This window comes from Phacochoerus africanus, chromosome 10 (genome assembly GCF_016906955.1).
Source record: "Phacochoerus africanus isolate WHEZ1 chromosome 10, ROS_Pafr_v1, whole genome shotgun sequence".
NCBI classification, from domain to species: domain Eukaryota; kingdom Metazoa; phylum Chordata; class Mammalia; order Artiodactyla; family Suidae; genus Phacochoerus; species Phacochoerus africanus.
Genome location: NC_062553.1, coordinates 55,968,266 through 55,987,968, shown reverse-complemented (window position 1 = coordinate 55,987,968; position 19,703 = coordinate 55,968,266). Strand labels below are relative to the sequence as shown.

Here is a 19,703-nt window from a genome sequence, read left to right as displayed (position 1 = left end):
ATACAGACACAGCAGGCAGGGAAGATATGCAGCATAATGGTTAAGAACTTGTTCTACAGTGTGGCTATCTGTGGGTCAAACAGGGGCTCTGCAGCTTTACTGTGAGGTCGTCAGCAAGGCACTGAAGACTCAAAGGCTCAGCTTCCTCACCTGTGAATTATTTTTTTTTTTAAAAATCTTTTAATTATAGTTGATGTGCAATGTTTAATTTCTGCTGCACAGCAAAATGACCAAGCTATACACACACACACACACACACATATATATACTTTTTCTCATATTCTACTATGTTCTATCACAAGTGACTTGATATAGTTCCCTGTGCTATGCAACAGAACCCCACTGCATCTGTTATTTATTCTTTTTGTCCTTTTTTTTTTCAGGGCCACACCTGGTTCCCAGGCTAGGCATCCAATCAGAGCTATAGCCGATGGCCTACACCACAGCCACAGCAACGCCAGATCCAAGCCATGTCTGCAACCCACACCACAGCTCACGGCAACGCCGGATCCTTAACCCACTGTTCGAGGCCAGAGATGGAACCCACACCCTCACGGATACTGCCCGTTACTGCTGAGCCACAACGGGAACTTCCTAACCTGGTAATTTTTAGAAAGGGTAAACAAAGGGAAGATGTCATGTGTCCATCCTCTCCTGCCATCCTAACCCTACTTTTAGGTAAGCAAATAGTTGATGAATGGAGTTAATCTCTTTAGGAAAGCATCTGTACTCGTGAAAGAATTATAAAGAAAATGTCACCCTTTTATAAGCCCTCATGGGTATTTACACAATCAGCACCAAGAAAGATGCAAGCCTTCACCTGTGAGATGGTCAGGAAAGGCAGGTTCACAGGCTTGTTTAAAATATGCCAGCATCATTGACATGCTTCATTCACCCCACTCCCATTGTTGCTTTCCTGCCATTAAATCTTTCCTACACTGGGAGATCTAGTCATCAAGCTTAGTTTCTTAATACCTAGGTGAGGGTAAATTTTTTTTGCCCTGTACCAATGGTTTTAATTTAATTATTTTCCAGCTTTAATAAGTAATAAAATACCTATTTTTATAGGTACCTACTTTTCTTCTTTATAAATGCATCCAATGTCTATTTTATCCTTTCCAAATTAATTTCTAGATGTAAGGCAAATCAAAAAGGGAGTTTTACAAGCTTTACATAATCTTATCAAGAGCCCAGAAAGAAAAAAAGAAGAGCCCAGAAGCCTAACAGGGAACTTTTAATTAAACAGTCATGGGGGATACACCTCAACAATAAACACAAAGTTCTAATAATACAGTATGGAATAAACCTCAAAAACATTTTATAAAAGCATCTTATAATGTTTTTGTCAGGAGTCAGAGGATTGTTGGTGAGAAGACTGTGAGAGCACTGACTAGAAGAGGTAAAAAGGGAAGGAACTTTTCTGAGGTGGTGGAAATATTTCAAGTCTTCACCTAGATGGGGGTCAAACAGGAGAAAATATATATAAAGTCACTGACTTTGTACCCAGTACGTGCATTTTCATTTCTGTAAATTAAATGTGAATACCACTTAAAAACCTCATCTGGCTCCCTTCCCCACCATCCTAGGTGTGGCTGAATGAGCTCCTCACCAAGTCTGCTCTCAAGACTTTCAGGATCATGTGATTCCTGGCCAAGAAGCCAAAGCAAAATCATCCAATCCCCCAGCAGATTCGAATGAGAACTGGCAATAGAATCAGTACAACTCGAAGAGAAGACACTGAAGAAGAGCCTCGCTGGGTCTATAAGGAGCCCAGCCCAGGAGGCAGCGCTTGTATTTAAGCCGTGCGACAGCTGCCTGTGTCACTACACCGTGTGACAGTTGCCTGTATCAGGAAATGGGTCCTCTTTTGTGTTGGTACTTCTGCAGAACGCTTTGCCTCAGTATTAACTATATGAAGTCCTCTTATTGGAAAAACAAACAAATAAATAAAATAAAAAATTAATCTGAGTTCCCACTGTGGCTCAGTGGAAACAAACCTGACTAGTACACGCAGGTTTGATCCTGGGCCTCGCTCACCAGGTTAAGGATCCAACGTTGCAGTGAGCTGTGGTGTAGGTCACAGATGCAGCTCAGATCTGGTGTTGCTGTGGCTGTGGTGTAGGTGAGCAGCTACAGGTCTGATTCAGCCCCTAGACTGGGACCTTCCATATGCTGCAGATGTGGCCCTAAAAAGACAAGAAAAAAGAAAAAAAGAAAAAGAAAGAAATAGTGCTTCCATAATAATCACACACTTGGTAAAAGAAAAATATGCTTCACTGAAAAAAAATTTTTCTGGGAGTTCCTGTCATGGCAAAATGGAAACAAATCCAACTAGGAACCATGAGGTTGTGGGTTCGATCCCTGGCCTTGCTCAATGGGTTAAAGGATCTGGCATGGCCGTGGGCTGTGGTGTAGGTTGCAGACATGGCTCGTATATGGTGTTGCTGTGGCTCTGGCAAAGGCTGGCAGCTATAGCTTCGATTAGCCCACTAGCCTGGGAACCTCCACATGCTGCAGGTGTGGCCCTAAAAAGCAAAAAAAAAAAAAAAAAACCACTATGCTTATACCGACTTTTTAACTATGCCATATACATTTCTTGATGTTGGGGACCAATTTCACCCAGGCTAGAACTAAAATAATCATGACCACCAACCAAAATTGGTCCCCAATATCAAGGAATGTATATGGCAAAGTTAACAAGTCAGTATTAGCATAGAGATCTTTTTTTTTTTAATGACCACACCTACAGTATATGAAAGTTTCCAGGCCAGGGAGTGAATGTATGGTGATCATGACTATTTTAGTTCTAGCCTGGATGAATCTCCAACTTGCTATAGTCTTATGTTTTACCTACTCTAGGTTAATAAATTGGGATCCTGGGTGGTCTATTGTTCTTTAAAGTTTGGCTTTTATAAATCAGTCCTTAGAAGCCTTATCAACTCTGAAGAGGACAAACCCAAATTTCAGGATCTGGGCAGCTAAGAAGGAATTCCTGAAACTCAGCAACAAAACGCTGAAACCTGGTGTTATACTGTGCTGTGGGGGTGGAGTGGTCAGGCAGAGTATAGAAGGTAGGCTTTGTTCAGAAAGAACGTACCCTGGTCTATGGCAGCAATTCAACTTTTATCGTCAGGAAGCTTGAAGACCTGATGGACCCTCCTCCCAGAAGACGTACACACACACATACAGTTACAAGCAGTTCATAGGGTTCCACCTATGAACTCTTTGCTTAATGATCTCCAATTAAATACAGTTCCACAATGGTAGAACACTAAATATTAACTCTGATTTCCAAGTTATATTACACATAAACCACAAAAAATGATCCAGTTCCAGGTCTGCAAGAACTTCCTTATAATGGTAGTTTACTAAAATGACAGTAAAGTTTCCATCTGTCACCCACCTGAGTGAGTACGCATGTGTCTGGTTAGGTGAGTCTTCTGAGAACTTGAGTAAGGACAAAGTTCACATTTATACGGACGTTCTCCTGCAAGAACATCAGGATTAGTGTTCATACAGGACAAAATAAAGCAAATACGATTCGCATTAACACTACACACATTTTGGAGTTACCGTCATGGCACAAAGGAAACGAATCCAACTCGGATCCAAGAGGACACGGGTTCAATCCCTGGCCTCGCTCAGTGGGTTAAGGATCTGGCATTGCTGTGGGTTGTGGTGTAGGTCACAGATGCGGCTCTGATTCTACATTGCTGTGGCTCTGGTGTAGGCCAGCAGCTATAGCTCCAAATCGCCCCCCCAGCCAGGGAACCTCCATATGCTGAGGGTGCAGCCCTAAAAAAAAAAAAATACACACTTTTTTAACAAGGATTTTTTGGTCCTTATTCCAGGCAAAATGATCAATTTTTCTCATGTATTAGATAGGCTATTCAGAATACACAAAACTATTACTATATAGTAATTATTTAACTATTATTTCTATTATTTAGAAACTATACATCATTATATATAGTATGTATAACTATATATAATACAGTTTTATATAATAATTATTTTAGCTTTGCTAACAAAACAATCTTCAGCTTTCTGTTAATTTTCACAGTAATGCAATATGTTATTACAAAAATATTAAGAATTTAAAAAATTCGGAGTTCCAGAGTTCCCATGGTGGCACAATGGTTAACAAACCTGACTAGGAACCATGAGGTTGCAGTTTTGATCCCTGGCCTCGCTCAGTGGGTTAAGGATCCGGCGTTGCCATGAGCTGTGGTATAGGTCACTAATGCGGCTGGGATCCCACGTTGCTGTGGCTCTGATGTAGGCTGGTGGCTACAGCTCTGATTAGACCCCTAGCCTGGGAACCTCCATATGCCGCAGGAGTGGCCCTAGAAATGGCAAAAAGACCAAAAAAAAAAAAAATCAGAGTTCCCATTGTGGCACAGTGGAAACAAATCCAACTCAAGATCCCATGTTGCTGTGGCTATGGTGTAGGCCAGCAGCTACAGCTCCAATTAGAACCCTAGCCTGGGAACTTCCGTATGCTGCAGGTGTCAGCCTTAAAAAAGGCAAAAAAAAAAAGAGAGAGAAAGCACCTAACCCTGAGCACTCGATTAAAAGAACATGAAGAACCACCAAGTGAACCTGACCCTGAAACGTAGATAAGCGAGAAATGAGAAACAAGTGATTCCCACTGATTGTTTATGTGTTCTTCTAGATGAATTCATTTTTGAATAAATACAATTTTCAGAACTATGCATTTAGTACCAGTGATACGCTCAGAATTAACATAATCAAAATATTATTCTTCTATTTATACACCAAACTGTTTTGAAATAAAAAAAAAACCAACACACAAATAAGGTAATATCAGGGAGGGAGAGCTTTTTTAAAAGTGATAAGATCATCAGAGTTCCTGTCATGGCACAGCAGAAAGGATTCCAAGCCTCACTCAGTGAGTAAAGGAACGGCTTTGCCATGAACTGTGGTATAGGTCACAGACGAGGCTTGGATCTGCTGTGGCTCTGGCATAGGCCAGCAGCAACAGCTCCGATTAGACCCCTGGCCTGGGAACCTCCATATGCAGTGGGTGCAGCCATAAAAAGACAAAAAAGAAAGAAAAAAAAGTGTTAAGATCAAATAAGTTTAGGAGTTCCTGTTGTGGCTCAGTGGGTTAAGAACCTAACTAGCATCCACGAAGACGCAGCTTTGATCCCTGGCATCTCTCAGTAGGTTAAGGATGTGGCATTGCCTTGAGCTGTGCTATAGGTAGCAGATGCAACTCAGATCTGGTGTGGCAGTGACTATGGTGTAGGCCAGGGGCTATGACTCCAATTCAACCCCTGGCCTGGGAGCTTCCATATGCTGTGTCACAGCCAAAAAAGAAAAAAGAAAAAAAAGTCACCTAGACTGTAAATACTTGAAAATAAACCATTATAACAAAAAAATTAAGAAATGTCAAAAAGCAGAATTCCTCTTTTAAAAAAAAACTTATATAACAATTGAAAATATACACCAAAAGTGAAAATTTCCCAGATTTCTCCATTTTGTTTTTTTTTTTAATTCCAAAAATGTTCTTTTTTTTTTTTTTTGGTCTTTTTGCCATTTCTTGGGCCACTCTCGCAGCATATGGAGGTTCCCAGGCTAGGGGTCGAATCGGACATGGAGCCACTGGCCTATGCCAGAGCCACAGCAACGCGGGATCCGAGCCGTGTCTACGACCTACACCACAGCTCACGGCAACGCCGGATCGTTAACCCACTGAGCAAGGCCAGGGATTGAACCCACAACCAACCTCATGGTTCCTAGTCGGATTCGTTAACCACTGAGCCACGACGGGAACTCCTAAAAATGTTCTTAAATCAAGTAATTTTGATTTACTTTTTAAAACATTTTAGATTTGGGGGAAATTTTAAATTGTTCAGTGACTCAATTTTGAAAGTGTCAAAATATAACTGACACAAACAAAAAAAATCAAAATTTAATAAGATAAAGGCATTGGGGTGGCTGGTAATATTCTTTATGTTGATTTGCATGGTGGTTATGAGTATATATATTTGTAAAAATTCATCATCATCAGCGATACCTCACGTTAAAAAATTCATAAACATGCACACACAAAAGCCATATCCTTTACCATGGATGCTGAAAGCGCCACAGATTACAGCTGATTCTAAACTGAGCCCCAGAATTTTGACAATACTGTTAAAGGAACATGCGGTACTTACAGTTCAAGCACGTACGGTATTTCAGATTTATTTTATGATATTGTAGGTGAGGTTAGTTTAGTCTAACAGGTCGTTTGATTAACTGTCAAGTGATTAATGGTGTAGGATGTCCAGGTCATTTTCATTTCCTAGGCCATGTAATTTTGAAATGATTCAACGTCTTAACTTTTGAAATAAAACAGTTTCAAAACCTGGAAATAATCACAATTTACAGCAAATTCCAAAGAGACTGCAAATCTTTTACTCGACCGGATTTGAAATCTTTAAATCACACAGAAGCCAACTGCTGGGGCTTAGAAATCTTGCTACAAAGTCTTTCTCACCAGGGAATTTCTCTGTAAGTTTTCTTGGTTATGTCTACACCTAAGCAAAGCAACCTCAATTCCTCCCCTAGCACCCACTTTATTAGCGCGAGGTTCAGTCCTACAGAGTGACAACTACTGCAGAAGGGACCTGATGCCAACAGTACCCAAGCCCCTTCTCACATGTGATGCAAAGAGCTGGCACTAGGTTACCCTGTCATGTTGTTCAGACCAGGGAGCAGCCTTCGAAGGTACCAAGTCACATCAGCAAAGTGTAATGTAAACAAGAAAATGAACTACCAACAGTTACAGACGCTGCTTTTCAAAAATGAGACCCCATGATTACAAGGGTGAAAGTCAACTTCAAAGCAAATAACTAAGGGGTGCTGGGGAGAAATGGGGGGCAACCACTAATAGGGGTTTCTCTGGGGGGGAAGGTGACGATGTCCTAGAATTGATTATGGTGTTGGCTGCACAATCCTGTGACTGTACTAAAACCAACGCATTCTAACTGTAAATGGATAAGGTGTGTGGGACTGGAGCACAGCTCAAAAAACTGCTATTTGAAAACATGAACTGCCAGGCAGAATTCCCCCCTGGGGTGCAGCGGGTTAAGGATCCAACTGCCCAAGCTCAGGTCGCTGCAGAGGTGTGGGTTCCATCCCCAGCTCAGCACAGACGGGTAAAGGATCTGGCATGGCCACAGCTTTGGCAGAGGTTGCAGCTGCGGCCAGGATTCAACCCCTGGCCAGGGAACTTACATTTGCTGCTGGTGCAGCCATTTAACAGCAAAAAAAAAAAAAAAAAAAAATGACGTGCGGAATGTGACAAAGCGTTAAGAGCTGCGAGTATTGGTTAGCGGCTACCCACAGACCCAGGGGGGCACTCTCTCCACCTGGGGGTCTGAAATCCTGCGTGTTTCTGAGGCTGTCCCACCTGGGGGGGACGCTGACAAGTGAGCAAGGCCCTCTTACCTGTGTGAGTTCGCACGTGCTGAACATAGTTGTTCTTTCGGTCTGAAAAGTAGTTGCACTTTCCGCACGTGTACACCTTCCGTGGAAAATGGTTCCTCAGGTGTTTCCGCCAGTGGTACTCGCTCACCGTGGTGTAGGTGCAGATGATGCACCTGTAGACGCGCTCGTTCTCCCCGGCCCTGGTGTGGTGCTTCAGGTGGGCCGCGTAGTGGTCGTAGCGGTTGGTGTTGTAGCCACAGCGGTCACAGCGGATGGGACCCTTGGAGAAGTCCCCCTCCTCCGCGGCTGCGGAGCCGGCCTCCCGGGCTCTGGCCTGCTTCTCTGCACTCTCCTCCACAAAAAACTTCTTGGCACTGTGCACACGGATGTGATGCACAAACTGCTCCTCAGACTCCGCCTCGTACTGGCAGGGTTTACAGCGAAAGGGCTTGGTCCTCAAGCTCTTGCCTCTGTCCTCTGTGACAGGTGCCTCTGGAGGAAGCTCGCTCCTGGAGCTGTAAGCTTCTGGGGCAGCGGATCCCGCACATTCGGGTCCCGGTTCGACGACCCCGGGTTCCAAGCCCTCCAGCTCCATGCTTTCCAGTCCCCTGGCTTCGCCTCTGACATCAGGGGACTCCTCCAGTCCTTCTCCGTCACTCTCCGAGAAGCTGTTGTCCCCGACCGGCATCAATTCCGCCATCTGTCTTTCTTCGCCAACCAGGTAATCACAGCAGCCGCCGCTGACCTCCCCAGTCAAGGCCACGTTGGCCAACATGATGAGCTGAGGCGCGGCCAGCTCCGCTCGCGAGAGATCAGGCAAGTCATACATGTCGTTAGGCAAGGCCATGCCCACGGCGCCGCTGCCCGGGAAGAGCCCTCCGCCGCCAGGGGACTGCCCCATCACCTGCGTGGCCATTGCTCTGCTCTGCGTTCCAACAAAACACAAAAGCAGAGTGAACACAATGCTTACCGGTCTAAAACCAAGACGTCACTGCAATAAGGACAGATATTAAAAATAATAAAAAGACGTCACGGCAATTCTTCCTAACTTCAAATAATTCACTTCCCCATGCAATCTTCAATCAGCTTCGTTAACTACAGAAAATAAGCCTTTAAAAATGTGCTTGTAATTCCAAATTCTCTCTACTGCAGTCATCAAAAACATCTCTATGACCCCTAAAAAAATTTCTATCAACTGTGTGACACAACTCATCCACCAACCATGTCTACCACTAGCAGGCCTTCCCTTCAGTACTTCTAATTTTTATGGTACAAAAATGTAAGTAATCTTCGTTTTTAGTGTCAATTAAAATTATGTTTTGGAGTTGTCTGGTGGCGCAGCAGGTTATGGATCCACCATTGTCACTGCATGGGCTCTGATCACAACTGCAGCACGGGTTGGACCCCTGGCCTCGAAATGACAGGACTGCTTCACAGTAGCCTAGCCTATATGTAAATAAATGAATCATAAACACTTTATGGGATACAGTATTAGTCATATTCATAACATAGTACTGGAAACGTTGGTAACGTTTTAAAAAGTTTTAGGAGTTCCCGTTGTGGTGCAGCGGAAACAAATCCGACTAGGAACCATGAGGTTTCGGGTTTGATCAATGGCCTTGCTCAGTGGGTTAAGTATCTGGTGTTGCCATGAGCTGTGGGGTAGGTGACAGATGCGGCTTGGATCCCATGTTGCTGTTGCTGTGGTATAGGCCAGCAGCTGAGGCTCTGATTCGACCCCTAGCCTGGGAACCTCCATATGCTGCAGATAAGGCCCTAAAAAAGACCAAAAAAAAAAAAAAGTTTTAAAACAATGCATAAATGTGATGATAGGCTGATATGCAGTTTCTCAAAATTATAAAAGGTATACTGTAAGGTAATATTATATAAAAAAGTAGAAAACCAAACACATTATTAATTTCATATTAAATATCACTCACCTTATACCTATGTACAAATCCTGAACACAACGAATACTTAGGCAATGATGAGGACAAAACATCCACCAGCCCTTGCCATACAATTACTGGATTTTCACAAGACACACACACATAACAGCCAAGTTTATTATTAACTGTGTGGCAGGATTAGTTACTCTCCATTAAGTGGAAGTAGATCATCTGCAAAATCTTCAACCTCCTACCATAGTGTGAACACAGGGAGGAGGGGAAGGAGGGACTGGCCTTGCTGAGTCCTAGGTGCAGAGGTGGAAGCCGCAGAGGAAGTGGAATTGAGGTGAAGGAGTACCAGAGGCAGGCAGGTGCTCTGTGCAACCTGAAGGTACTATCTTCTTTTCTCTGTGACTTCTTTTACTTTCCCACTTCTCTAAAAATGTTTCTATGGGGTACTCCAGCCCTTCCACCACTGGCTCTCATTTCAGTGTCTGTATCATGTAAGAGTCAAAGTCATAAAAGAAGTCACAAGAAGTCTTCAATAAATGGAACATGCTGCCAGACTGTCTTTGTTTTCTGGCACTGGTTCAGAAGCACTTATCTCCAAATTGACTTCTGTTAATTCCCCTGGCATGGCGTATACTAGCCCCCGAATTTTCCCAAGGTCTGCATCTTGAAGCCCTCACCACCACCACCCTTTTCTCATATCCAGAATCTCTTTCATGAGTTCCCTGACTGGCTGTCATAAATCCTATGAAGTCAAACAGACATCTGGACACAGCTCTCTCCAGCAGACTTGATGGCTTTCACAGCTTTTTACATTTCTATGACAATGACGACATCCTCAGTGGTGGGATCCTTCCAGACTTTCATCAAGGTCTCCTGGGGCTGTCTTCCACAGCACTGCCGATCCTTTCTAGAGAGTACCATGTGGAACGGGTCTTCAAAGTCCTTATGACCCTTTATAGGCTTTTCTCATAAACACTGTTTGGTGACAAGCAGGTGACTTTGACACCTTCAATGGTGAACTCATATGGTTCAGGGTGACCAGGGGCACTGTCCAATACCAAAGAACTTTAAAATGTACTTGTTTCCTGCACGGTACTTCGTCATGGGGGACAAAGCATTGACGGAACCAATCCAGAAATGTATTCTCATTGCCTAGGACTTCTTGTTGTACAACACAACCAAAGAACTGCAACTGGTTTTATCTTTTCCCCTTAAAAGCTAGACGTATTAGAAGCTTCACAGATAAAGGCTTCCTGATCAAAAACTTGATTTGAACAAAACAAGTGAGCTTTAGATCAGCTTTAAATCCTGATGTTCAGACTTCTTCCTTACTGTGGCAATTTTTTTTTCCACAGCAGGGCACATTTCTCTGTTAAAAACCTGTTTAGGCAGAGAGGCTTTCTCCTCAAAAGTTTTGTTAATGGCATCTGAGAACTCAAAGTTGGTTCTCTTATCTTGATGTTTTTAAAGGCAAAACATTACCAGACCATCCTCTACAGGCATTAAATTCTCCAGATTTAAATCCTTCATCTTCCTTTTGCTTTAAACTGTCATATAACATCATTTTTCTCAAATTATATTAGAATATATAGATATGCCTTTCTAATAGCAATACTATCACACATAAAAGATACACTTTAAATAAAAGATAAAAGGGCTTTTCAGAAAAAGTGCAAGGCTTTCATGTCTGCTGGCAAAAACACAGAGATAGCATTACATCTTTTCTTATTGTTACTGTGATCCTTATGGTGGGAAGTTGAAAACTGCAGAGCTATTTGTGGTACATATCAAGCAACTCAACTTCTTATAATGTCATGACTTTTCTCTGCTTCTTGGGAATATTTCCAGCATCACTAGTGGCACTTCCTAAGGGTCCCAAGGAAGTAGTAAAGCACTAAACACAATGAAAAACACTTGGGAACTGCAACACATGGCTTTTTACTGCAAACACAATTTACTGGGGAGACCAACAGCTCACCTGGAAATGATTAAACCTAAAGGATACTTGCAACACTGGAGCTGATCAAAAAAGCAACAAGAGGTAGCTATGAAATGATTACAATAGTATAGTATGGACTAAAGTTAATACTATGCAGTAATGAGTTAATACTGCCCTTTATATATTTGTTTACATTTTTCTGGAATGGAATGCTGTGTATGTGATGTTTGGGTAATTTTTGATAAATTTTAACTTTTTATTAGATGAAATGCACTAGTAACTACATATATTTTATGCACTCACAACGTCTGTTTTTCTAAATGTTTTCAATATTTCTAGGCTACGTGTATCACCTGTAAACTTTTTCAAAATACTGCAAATCACCAAAAAATTTTCTGATGTATATCTTGAAAAAACAAAATCCATGTATAATCGTACTCAGGTAGTTCAAACTCCTGCTGTCAAGGGTCCAAAGTGGCTTTTAAAAAATACCACTTAGTTTTTTGTTTTTTATATGATGACCTGCTTAAAAGTAAACAAAAATTATGAATCTTTTTTCTTGTGGAAAGGAAACTTTGTGTATTCGAAAATACACAAACTTTTATTCAACCCCCCTAATAAAATAACTAGTCAACTCATCTCCACAATCAGCAACTTCCTTGCATGTGCGTGCCTCGGCCCACTTGCCTAGCGGAGCCATTACAAGGTCCCCTAGAAAACATGCTGGGCATCTTATAAACCGTCTTCACACCGTACTTTCCACTCTAATAGGCGTTATGCTCCAATTAGGTGTTCCCTTGCAAATCAGAAAAAACAAAACGAATGGAAAAGACTTAAAAAAAAAAAGTTAAACCCCAAATCCAGACAGGAGCCCATATCGCCCAACTGCATCAACACGCCCCGCTCGAGTTACACGTACCAACCAAAGTTGGAACCAGATGCCATCACACAAAGCAAACGCTGTCCGAGGGCTCAACCCTGCAGCCCGACTCCTCGGAACCACCCTCCAACCGTCCGGGTCCTGATCCCCCAGCCGCAAAGGGACTGCAACGTGGGTCCGGAAGGCGGTCCGAGCGCAGCCCGGAGCCCGGCGCGGAGCCCTCGGGGCCGCGGCCCCAGCTCCGGCCTCGGCGGCAGCGCTTCCAACCCTAACAGGCATCCGGCCATTTTCTCCGAACACGTTCGACACAAAGCGGCTCTTTGCAAACTCGGCGCCTCGCTTCCTCCCGGCCCAGCCGGCTTCCCGCGTCCTCACGCCCCGACTCGTCCCGGCGCTGGTCCCAGGCTCTCTTCCCGCACCAAGGACCGCAGATCCGCACCTCGGGGCGCCGCCGGCCACACCGAGGCCCCCCGGCCCCAGGCCGGGCAGAGGACGCACAGTCCCCGCGCCTCACCGGCCGAGTCTTGCCTTCCGCGGGCGCCCTCCGCGCGCCGGGCCCCCCGCACCCCGGAAGTCTGCGCTCACTTCCCCGCCGCGCCCGCGGGACGCGCGCCCCAGCCTCCGGCCCCCGGCCCCGGTCGCGAGGGGGCCCCGCGCGGAGAGGCGGCCCGAGTGCAGAATTCGCTGTCCAGCCCAAGCGACTGGCCCGCCGGGCCCCGGGCCGACTCCGCCCGCCCTGCCGCTCCCCACGGCGCCTTCCGGCGACAGCGAGAGGCCGGGGAGGAAGAGGACGGCGGGGATGGCGGGGACGGCGGGCGAGGGGCGGCGGCGGGACCTGGGCAGCATGACGACGAGGGGAAGTGCCAAGACCGGGGCCCCAAGCGGCTCCGTTCCCGGGTCGGGACCCGAGCTCGAGGGCCAGCGGGACCGGCCTCCACCGGGCAGGGGGTCCCGGTGCCGCGCCGCCCCCGCGGACGCCCCCGGCCCAGCCCCCGTGTAACCCGAGCCCGCTCGGCCGCCCGCCCCCGCTGCCGCCGGAGCCACAAGATCTGCAAATCAGCCCTGGACAGCGCCTCGCTCCGCGTCCTTCCGCGCCCTCCCCCTCCCGCGGCCGCCCGGCCCGCCGCCCCCACCCGCCCGGCCCCTGGCCCACGCCGCGCTTACCGGCCTTCCTGGGCGAGGAGGGGCGAAGCCCCGGCGGCGCGGCTCCTGCTCCGACTCCTTTTCTTTGTTGCCGGACTTTCGGGGGAGGGGAGGGAGGAAAAGTTGGGCCCGGGGCCGTCGAGGCCCGCCGAGCCCCGAGAGGGGGGTCTGCAGAGGCCTCAGGCCACGGGCTCCCGCCCCGCCGTCCCGGCCCCCGCCGCCGGGGTCTGGGGCCCGGGGCCTCGGCGGCGCTCGCTCAGCTCGGGCACCCGGAGCTCGCGGGAGCCGCACATTCCAGCACAGGAGGTTGCGCCGCGCGCCCGGCCCGCGCCGCCGCCGCCGCTCCCGGGACACGCCCCCTCGCCGCCCGCGCGCGCCCCGCCCCTGGGCTAGCACGGCTGCTGTGACCGCGCGGAGCCGGGTCGGGCCGCTCCGGGGGCGCGCGCGGGGGCAGCCGCACCTATGCCCCCGCCCCTCGCTCTGGCCCTTGGGTCTAAGGAGGAGCGAGTCCACTGCCTTTCTCGGTTTCCTTCCTAAATTAACTGTGGTAAAGTTACCCCCAGCCTTGGGGTGCCTGCAAGAGAACAGCGCTATTAAAGACAAATCTACAGGCTTCGACCAGCCTCTTTAGAAGCTTGGTCACCCGCCCTTTCAAGCCTCAAGCGGTCAAAAACAAATCTCAGGCACCCTTTAGGTCTCCATCCACAGCCACCCTTAACTAAGGGAGTTTCGTTTCAAGTCTATTCGTTTAAAAAGTGCCTTCCAAGTTTTAAACAGTAAGGGAGAAAAATAGTCAGTGAGTTGTGACAAGAAAATATTTGGGGAATGTCGTGGATTCAAAGCTGTGAGCATAGGAGCCCCCGTTGAAGCCCAGCAGTAAGGAATCTGACTAGTGCCCATGAGAATGCAGGTTTGATCCCTGGCCTCGCTCAGTGGGTGAAGGATGCCATGTCGCCATGAGCTGTGCTGTAGGTCGCAGACACGGCTGTGATCCCGGGTTGCTGTGTTTTTGGCTGTGGTGTAGGCCGGCAGCTGCAGTTCTGATCCAGCCAGGAGCCTGGGAACTTCCAGTTGCTGAAGATGTGGCCCTAAAGAAAAAAAAATTGTGAGAATGCAAACAGAAGACAAGTCCCTAGTTGTGGACGGTAGTGGCTCATTGCTGAGCCTAAAAAGCAGGATTTCATTGCAGCAATTACCCTCAGGTTACAGAGGTATAGATGGTGGTGAGGACATGGAGGCTGCCTCCTGAACAAGTCTGGAGAGTAAGCTGCTTGCCGGTTTATGAGTAAGTGGGGTCACTGTGCCTGCCACCTGGCTCAGAGTAATAATGCCTTAGAAATCGTAAACCATAGCTGTTGGGGGAAATTTGCTGGCTACCTTAGTCGCCTTTGGCCTTCAAGGTCCTCACCAACCAGATCTGGATAAGTTGGACTACCACTAGTATAATGATCAAAGCAGCAGCAAGTGCTTTGGGGGTTGAGAGGGCATAGTTTCTAAATAAGAGGATCCAGAATCTTGTCACAGTGGGTTGTTATCTGATCTGCACTTGAGAACTGGGGAAGTTTCAACAGGTGGAGAAATATGGGCAGGAACATTATCAAGGTGAAAACAGCAAGCTCACAAACCTACCTGGGACTTCCCGACCTCATTTCAGGCTCCCCCAGTCCCTTCTCATTCAAGATCCTTCATTTTTTTTCTCTAACGAGAGAGCTCTTCAGACTCTGTACCTGCCTGGCCTACTCCTCGGTAGGCCTGTTTCCTTAACCTGAGACAATAAGTTATTAGCTAATAATCAATATGGAAGGAAGGCCCGAAGGTGCTTAACCACCAGACGTTTCGATACTTAATTTTTTTGTTTGTTTGCTTTTTGCTTTGTGGGGCCACACCCTTGGCATAGGTTCCCAGGCTAGGGGTACAGTTGGAGCTACAGATGCCAACCTACACCACAGCCACAGCAACTCGGGATCTGAGCCTTGTCTTGGACCTACACCACAGCTCACGGCAACACTGGATCCTTAACCCACTGATTGAGGCCAGGAACCAAACCCGAGATCCCATAGATCCTAGTCAGGTTCATTACCACTGAGCCACAACAGGAACTCTGATACTTAATATGTAATGCAAGCCCTCCCCAAGAATCAATTTTGAGAAGTATTCATTTTCATTGATCCCAAAAGTAAAAGAAGGAAATAAATGCACAAAGGAACAGTTTAAAAAGAAGAGAGAATGGGGGGAGGGGATGTAGAAAGAAGGAAGGAAGGAGAAAGCAAACCTTTGTAGGCTTGGTACAAACTTTTCCACGTTTATTCTCTTTTTAAAGTTTCTTTCTTTTTTCTTTTTTAAGCTAAAATCTAATTTGCAGTTGCATGGCTTATTTTTTTTTAAGGATCATTTTATTTTTTCTTCTTTTTATGGCCTGCAGCATAAGGTTGAACAGGAGTTGCAGCTGCTGGCCTACGCTGCAGCCACAGCCACAGCATTGGCGGAGCTTTAATCCACTGAGGAAGGCCAGGGATCAAACCCACACCCTCATGGCTGCTAGTGTCAGGTCTTAACCTGCTGAGCCACAACAGAAACTCTAGAAGGATCATTTATTTATTTATTTATTTATACCACACCCACACCATGCAGAAGTTCACAGCCCAGGGACAATGCTGGAATCTTAAACCGCTGAGCCACCAGAGAACTCATACATGGCTTTTTTTTTAAATTAATTTATTTTTTTGCTTTTTAGGGTCTACACCACAGCCACAGCAATGCAGGATCTGAGCTGCATCTGCGACCTATACCACAGCTCACAGCAGAGGTGGATCCTTAACCCACTGAGGGAGGCCGGGGATTGAACCTGAGTCCTCATGGGTACTAGTTGGGCTTGTTACCACTGCGCCACAATGGGAAGGCCCCTCTTTTAAAAAATATGTATATATATTATAATTGATTTAAAATGTCAATTTCTGCTCTACAGCAAAGTGACCCAGGCATATATTTATATACATTCTTTTTCTCACATTATCCTCCATCACAGGTGACTAGATATTGCTCCCAGTGCTATACAGCAGGACCTCATTGCTTATCCATTCCAAATGCAATAGTTTGCATTTATTTAACCCAAAACTCCCAGTCTATCCCACTCCTTCCCCCTCCCCCGTGACAACCACAAGTCTGTTCTCTATACCTGAGTCTGTTTCTATTCTGTAGATAGATTCATTTGTGCTATATTTTAGATTTCACATATAAGTGATAGCATATAGTATTTCTTTCTCTTTCTGAGTTACTTCGCTTTGTATGAGAACCTCTAGTTCCATCCATGTTGCTCCAAATGGTGTTATTTCATTCTTTTTTATGGCTGAATAGAAGTCCATTGTGTATAAATCCCATCTCTTAATCCATTCATCTGTTGATGGACATTTAGGTTGTTTCCATATCTTGGCTATTGTGAATAGTGCTTCGAGGAGTAAAATACAGCCTCTTCAAAAGCAATTAAGAGAGTTTATTAGCACCAGCTTCCCCCAAGAAGATTTCCTATTGACTTGTAACATGGCCTTGAATTTGACCTGTGGCCTTCATGTCATGGTAATTTGGGTCATGTGAATATGCCATCTCTTGAACAAGGGCGTCTGTTAATTTTAAATGAATGCAGATTGGCAATCTGCCATCCATTTATTTGCATCAAAATAGGTGAGAATAATTCCAATTAATAAAAAAATTCCAGTAAGGAGTCAGACTGAGGAAACTGACTAGGCTTTTTACGCTACTTTTTAAGCTACTAAACTTAAAAAGAGCTGTTTCATTTTTGCCTTTTTGGACATGAAAAAAGGAAAGAAAGTTTATGTTTTTGAGGCCAGATGTATTCCCTGTGCTACAGCATCTAAAAAAGCCATGTATGGACAAAAGACACACACACACACACACACACACAAAAGATATCTAAGTCAGGAGTTCCTGTTGTGGCGCAGTGGTTAACGAATCCGACTAGGAACCATGAGGTTGCGGATTCGATCCCTGCCCTTCCTCAGTGGGTTAACGATCCGGCGTTGCCGTGAGCTGTGGTGTAGGTCGCAGACGTGGCTCGGATCCCGCATTGCTGTGGCTCTGGCATAGGCCAGTGGCTCCAGCTCCGATTCGACCCCTAGCCTGGGAACCTCCATATGCCGCAGGAGCAGCCCAAAGAAATAGCAAAAAGACAAAAAAAAAAAAAAGATATCTAAGTCATACAATGTAATTATTTTATTTATTTATTTGTCTTTTTTCAGAGCCACACCCACAGCATATGGAAGTTCCCAGGCTAGGAGTCGAATCAGAGCTACAGCTGCCGGCCTACACCACAGCCACAGCAACGCAGGATCCAAGCCAAGTCTGAGACCTACACCACAGCTCATGGCAGTGCCAGATCCTTAACCCACTAAGAAAGGCCAGGGATTGAACCTGCTACCTCATGATACTAGTCAGATTCATTTCTGCTGCACCATGACAGGAACTCCCAGTTTTTAATTTTTAAAAAGGGTATATATATTGGTATGAAAAGGTATCTGGAATAATCACTTCAAACCATGGTGATCTGGGAGGTAGGGTGACAGGAAATTTCTGCTTTCAAGTGGTAATTTTCTTGCTCTTTGAATTTCTGTGTTATAATAAGTATTACTTCAAAAAGTGAAAGGTACATGGTCAGTCCCACAAGTGCCTCATAAATGAGTTAGCGAAGGTAGTTTCTCAGCACTGACGTTTTGGGCAAGACAACCCCTCACTGGGGGCACTGTCCTTGCAGGCTATGTGTCTCCAGCATCCCAGGCCTTGTTTCCTGGCCGCCTGGAGCCTGCCTTCTGCCCAGCTGGCTCCAGGCACTGGCAGAGTCTCCTAGAGGATATGATCGCTTGACATAGTCACCCAGTTAAATATGAATTTCATGTAAACAGCAAATACTCTGTTTAGGTTGCCACATGTAATATTTGTACACTGCATCACATCATGTTATTTGATAAATCTGGCAATGTGCTTGAGGCACCAGTTGTTCCTGTGGAGACCCAGTGGCCTTAGGTGTTACCCAACTTCACTGCTTTGACTCTTCTGAGGAGCAATCTTTCTACAGAAAACGCCATTCCTTTATCTCTTCTCCATGAAATAGGCATGGGCTGTAGGCTGATAGGAAACCTCTAAAAAGCCAAGTCATTTTCCTGTTCCATTGCTTGCACTCCCTGACACCAATCAATAGTATCTTCCAGAAAATTCCTCATCCAGACTAACTAAGCCCCAGAGTATTTTTCTGAAGGAACTTCTGGGTCAGACAGTTTTGTGCAGAAAGCATGAATCCTGTCCTGCTCTGGTATGATCATTTCTAAGCTACATCAGCCATCCCTACAAATTCCTTTGAAAATTTAGAGGAATTGAAAATTATAAGACAAATTGACAAAGGTTTAATAAAAAGATGACAAGTACATTATGTCAACATAATTCATAAATTTAGCATTTATTTGTTTTCGTTTTGGGTTTTTTGTTTTTTGGTTTTTTTTTTTGGTTTTTAGGCCTGTCCTCATGGCATATGGAGGTTCCCAGGCTAGGGGTTGAATCAGAGCTACAGCTACTAGCCTACACCACAGCCACAGCAACACCAGATCCGAACCGTGTCTGCAACCTACACCACAGCTGATGGCAACGCCAGATCCTTAACCCACTGAGCGAGGCCAGGGATTGAACTTACAACCTTGTGGTTACTAGTTAGATTTGTTTCTTCTGTGTCATGACGGGAACTCCTAGTTTTGATTTTTATTTTGGCCATGTCCAAGCAATTCAGAAGTTCCTGGTTAAGAGTTTGAACCCACACCACAGCAGTGACAATGCCAGATCCTTAACCTCTAGGCCACCAGGGAACTCCAGCCATTATTAAATGTCATTACATTTTTTGAAAAAACAGAGTTCCCTGGTGGACTATCAGGTTAGTGATCTGTCACTGTCACTGCTGTGGCTCGGGTTCCATCCTGGTCTGGGGAGTTTCTGCTTGCCTGGGGGAGCAGCCACACAGATGACACACAGACTAGATTTTCTTGTTTCATAAGACACCCTGAGTATGCACATCAATTACTGAGAAACCACAGCTGATAAGTTAAACAAATTACACCCAAATATTTTTAACATAAAAATATTAAATTGTTACCATTTTCTATGTAAGGCAAGCAGCTGAGGCCTAGTAGGTCTAGGCAGGTCTCTTATAGAATTTCTTAGGCGTGACATAGGCTGTTTATATACGCTGGTGGAAAAGAAAAATAATAAACCGGAGTTCCCGTCGTGGCTCAGTGGAAACAAATCTGACTAGCTTCCCCTGGCCTCGCTCGGTGGGTTAAGGATCCAGCGTTGCTGTAAGCTGTGGTGTAGGCTGGCAGCTGCAGCTCTGATTTGACCCCTAGCC

General features: G+C 45.7%; 1 protein-coding gene across 4 annotated transcripts in view; it reads right to left on the bottom strand.

Annotated features, from left to right (window-relative positions):
- Positions 1–19,703, bottom strand: part of LOC125137532 (RE1-silencing transcription factor-like) — a 162,374-nt gene that overhangs the window by 7,149 nt on the left and 135,522 nt on the right. The window contains exons 1-3 of one of the 4 annotated variants that reach the window (XM_047798295.1): positions 13,325–13,455; positions 7,462–8,365; positions 3,404–3,487 (exon numbers count right to left, since the gene is read on the bottom strand). In XM_047798295.1, coding sequence (XP_047654251.1) covers positions 3,404–3,487; positions 7,462–8,356 — 979 coding nt within the window. In that variant the 5' untranslated portion in view covers positions 8,357–8,365; positions 13,325–13,455. Of the gene's footprint in view, positions 1–3,403; positions 3,488–7,461; positions 8,366–12,199; positions 12,725–13,324; positions 13,456–19,703 lie in introns of those variants that run through there. The other 3 variants (XM_047798292.1, XM_047798294.1, XM_047798293.1) reach the window with 3 other exon arrangements.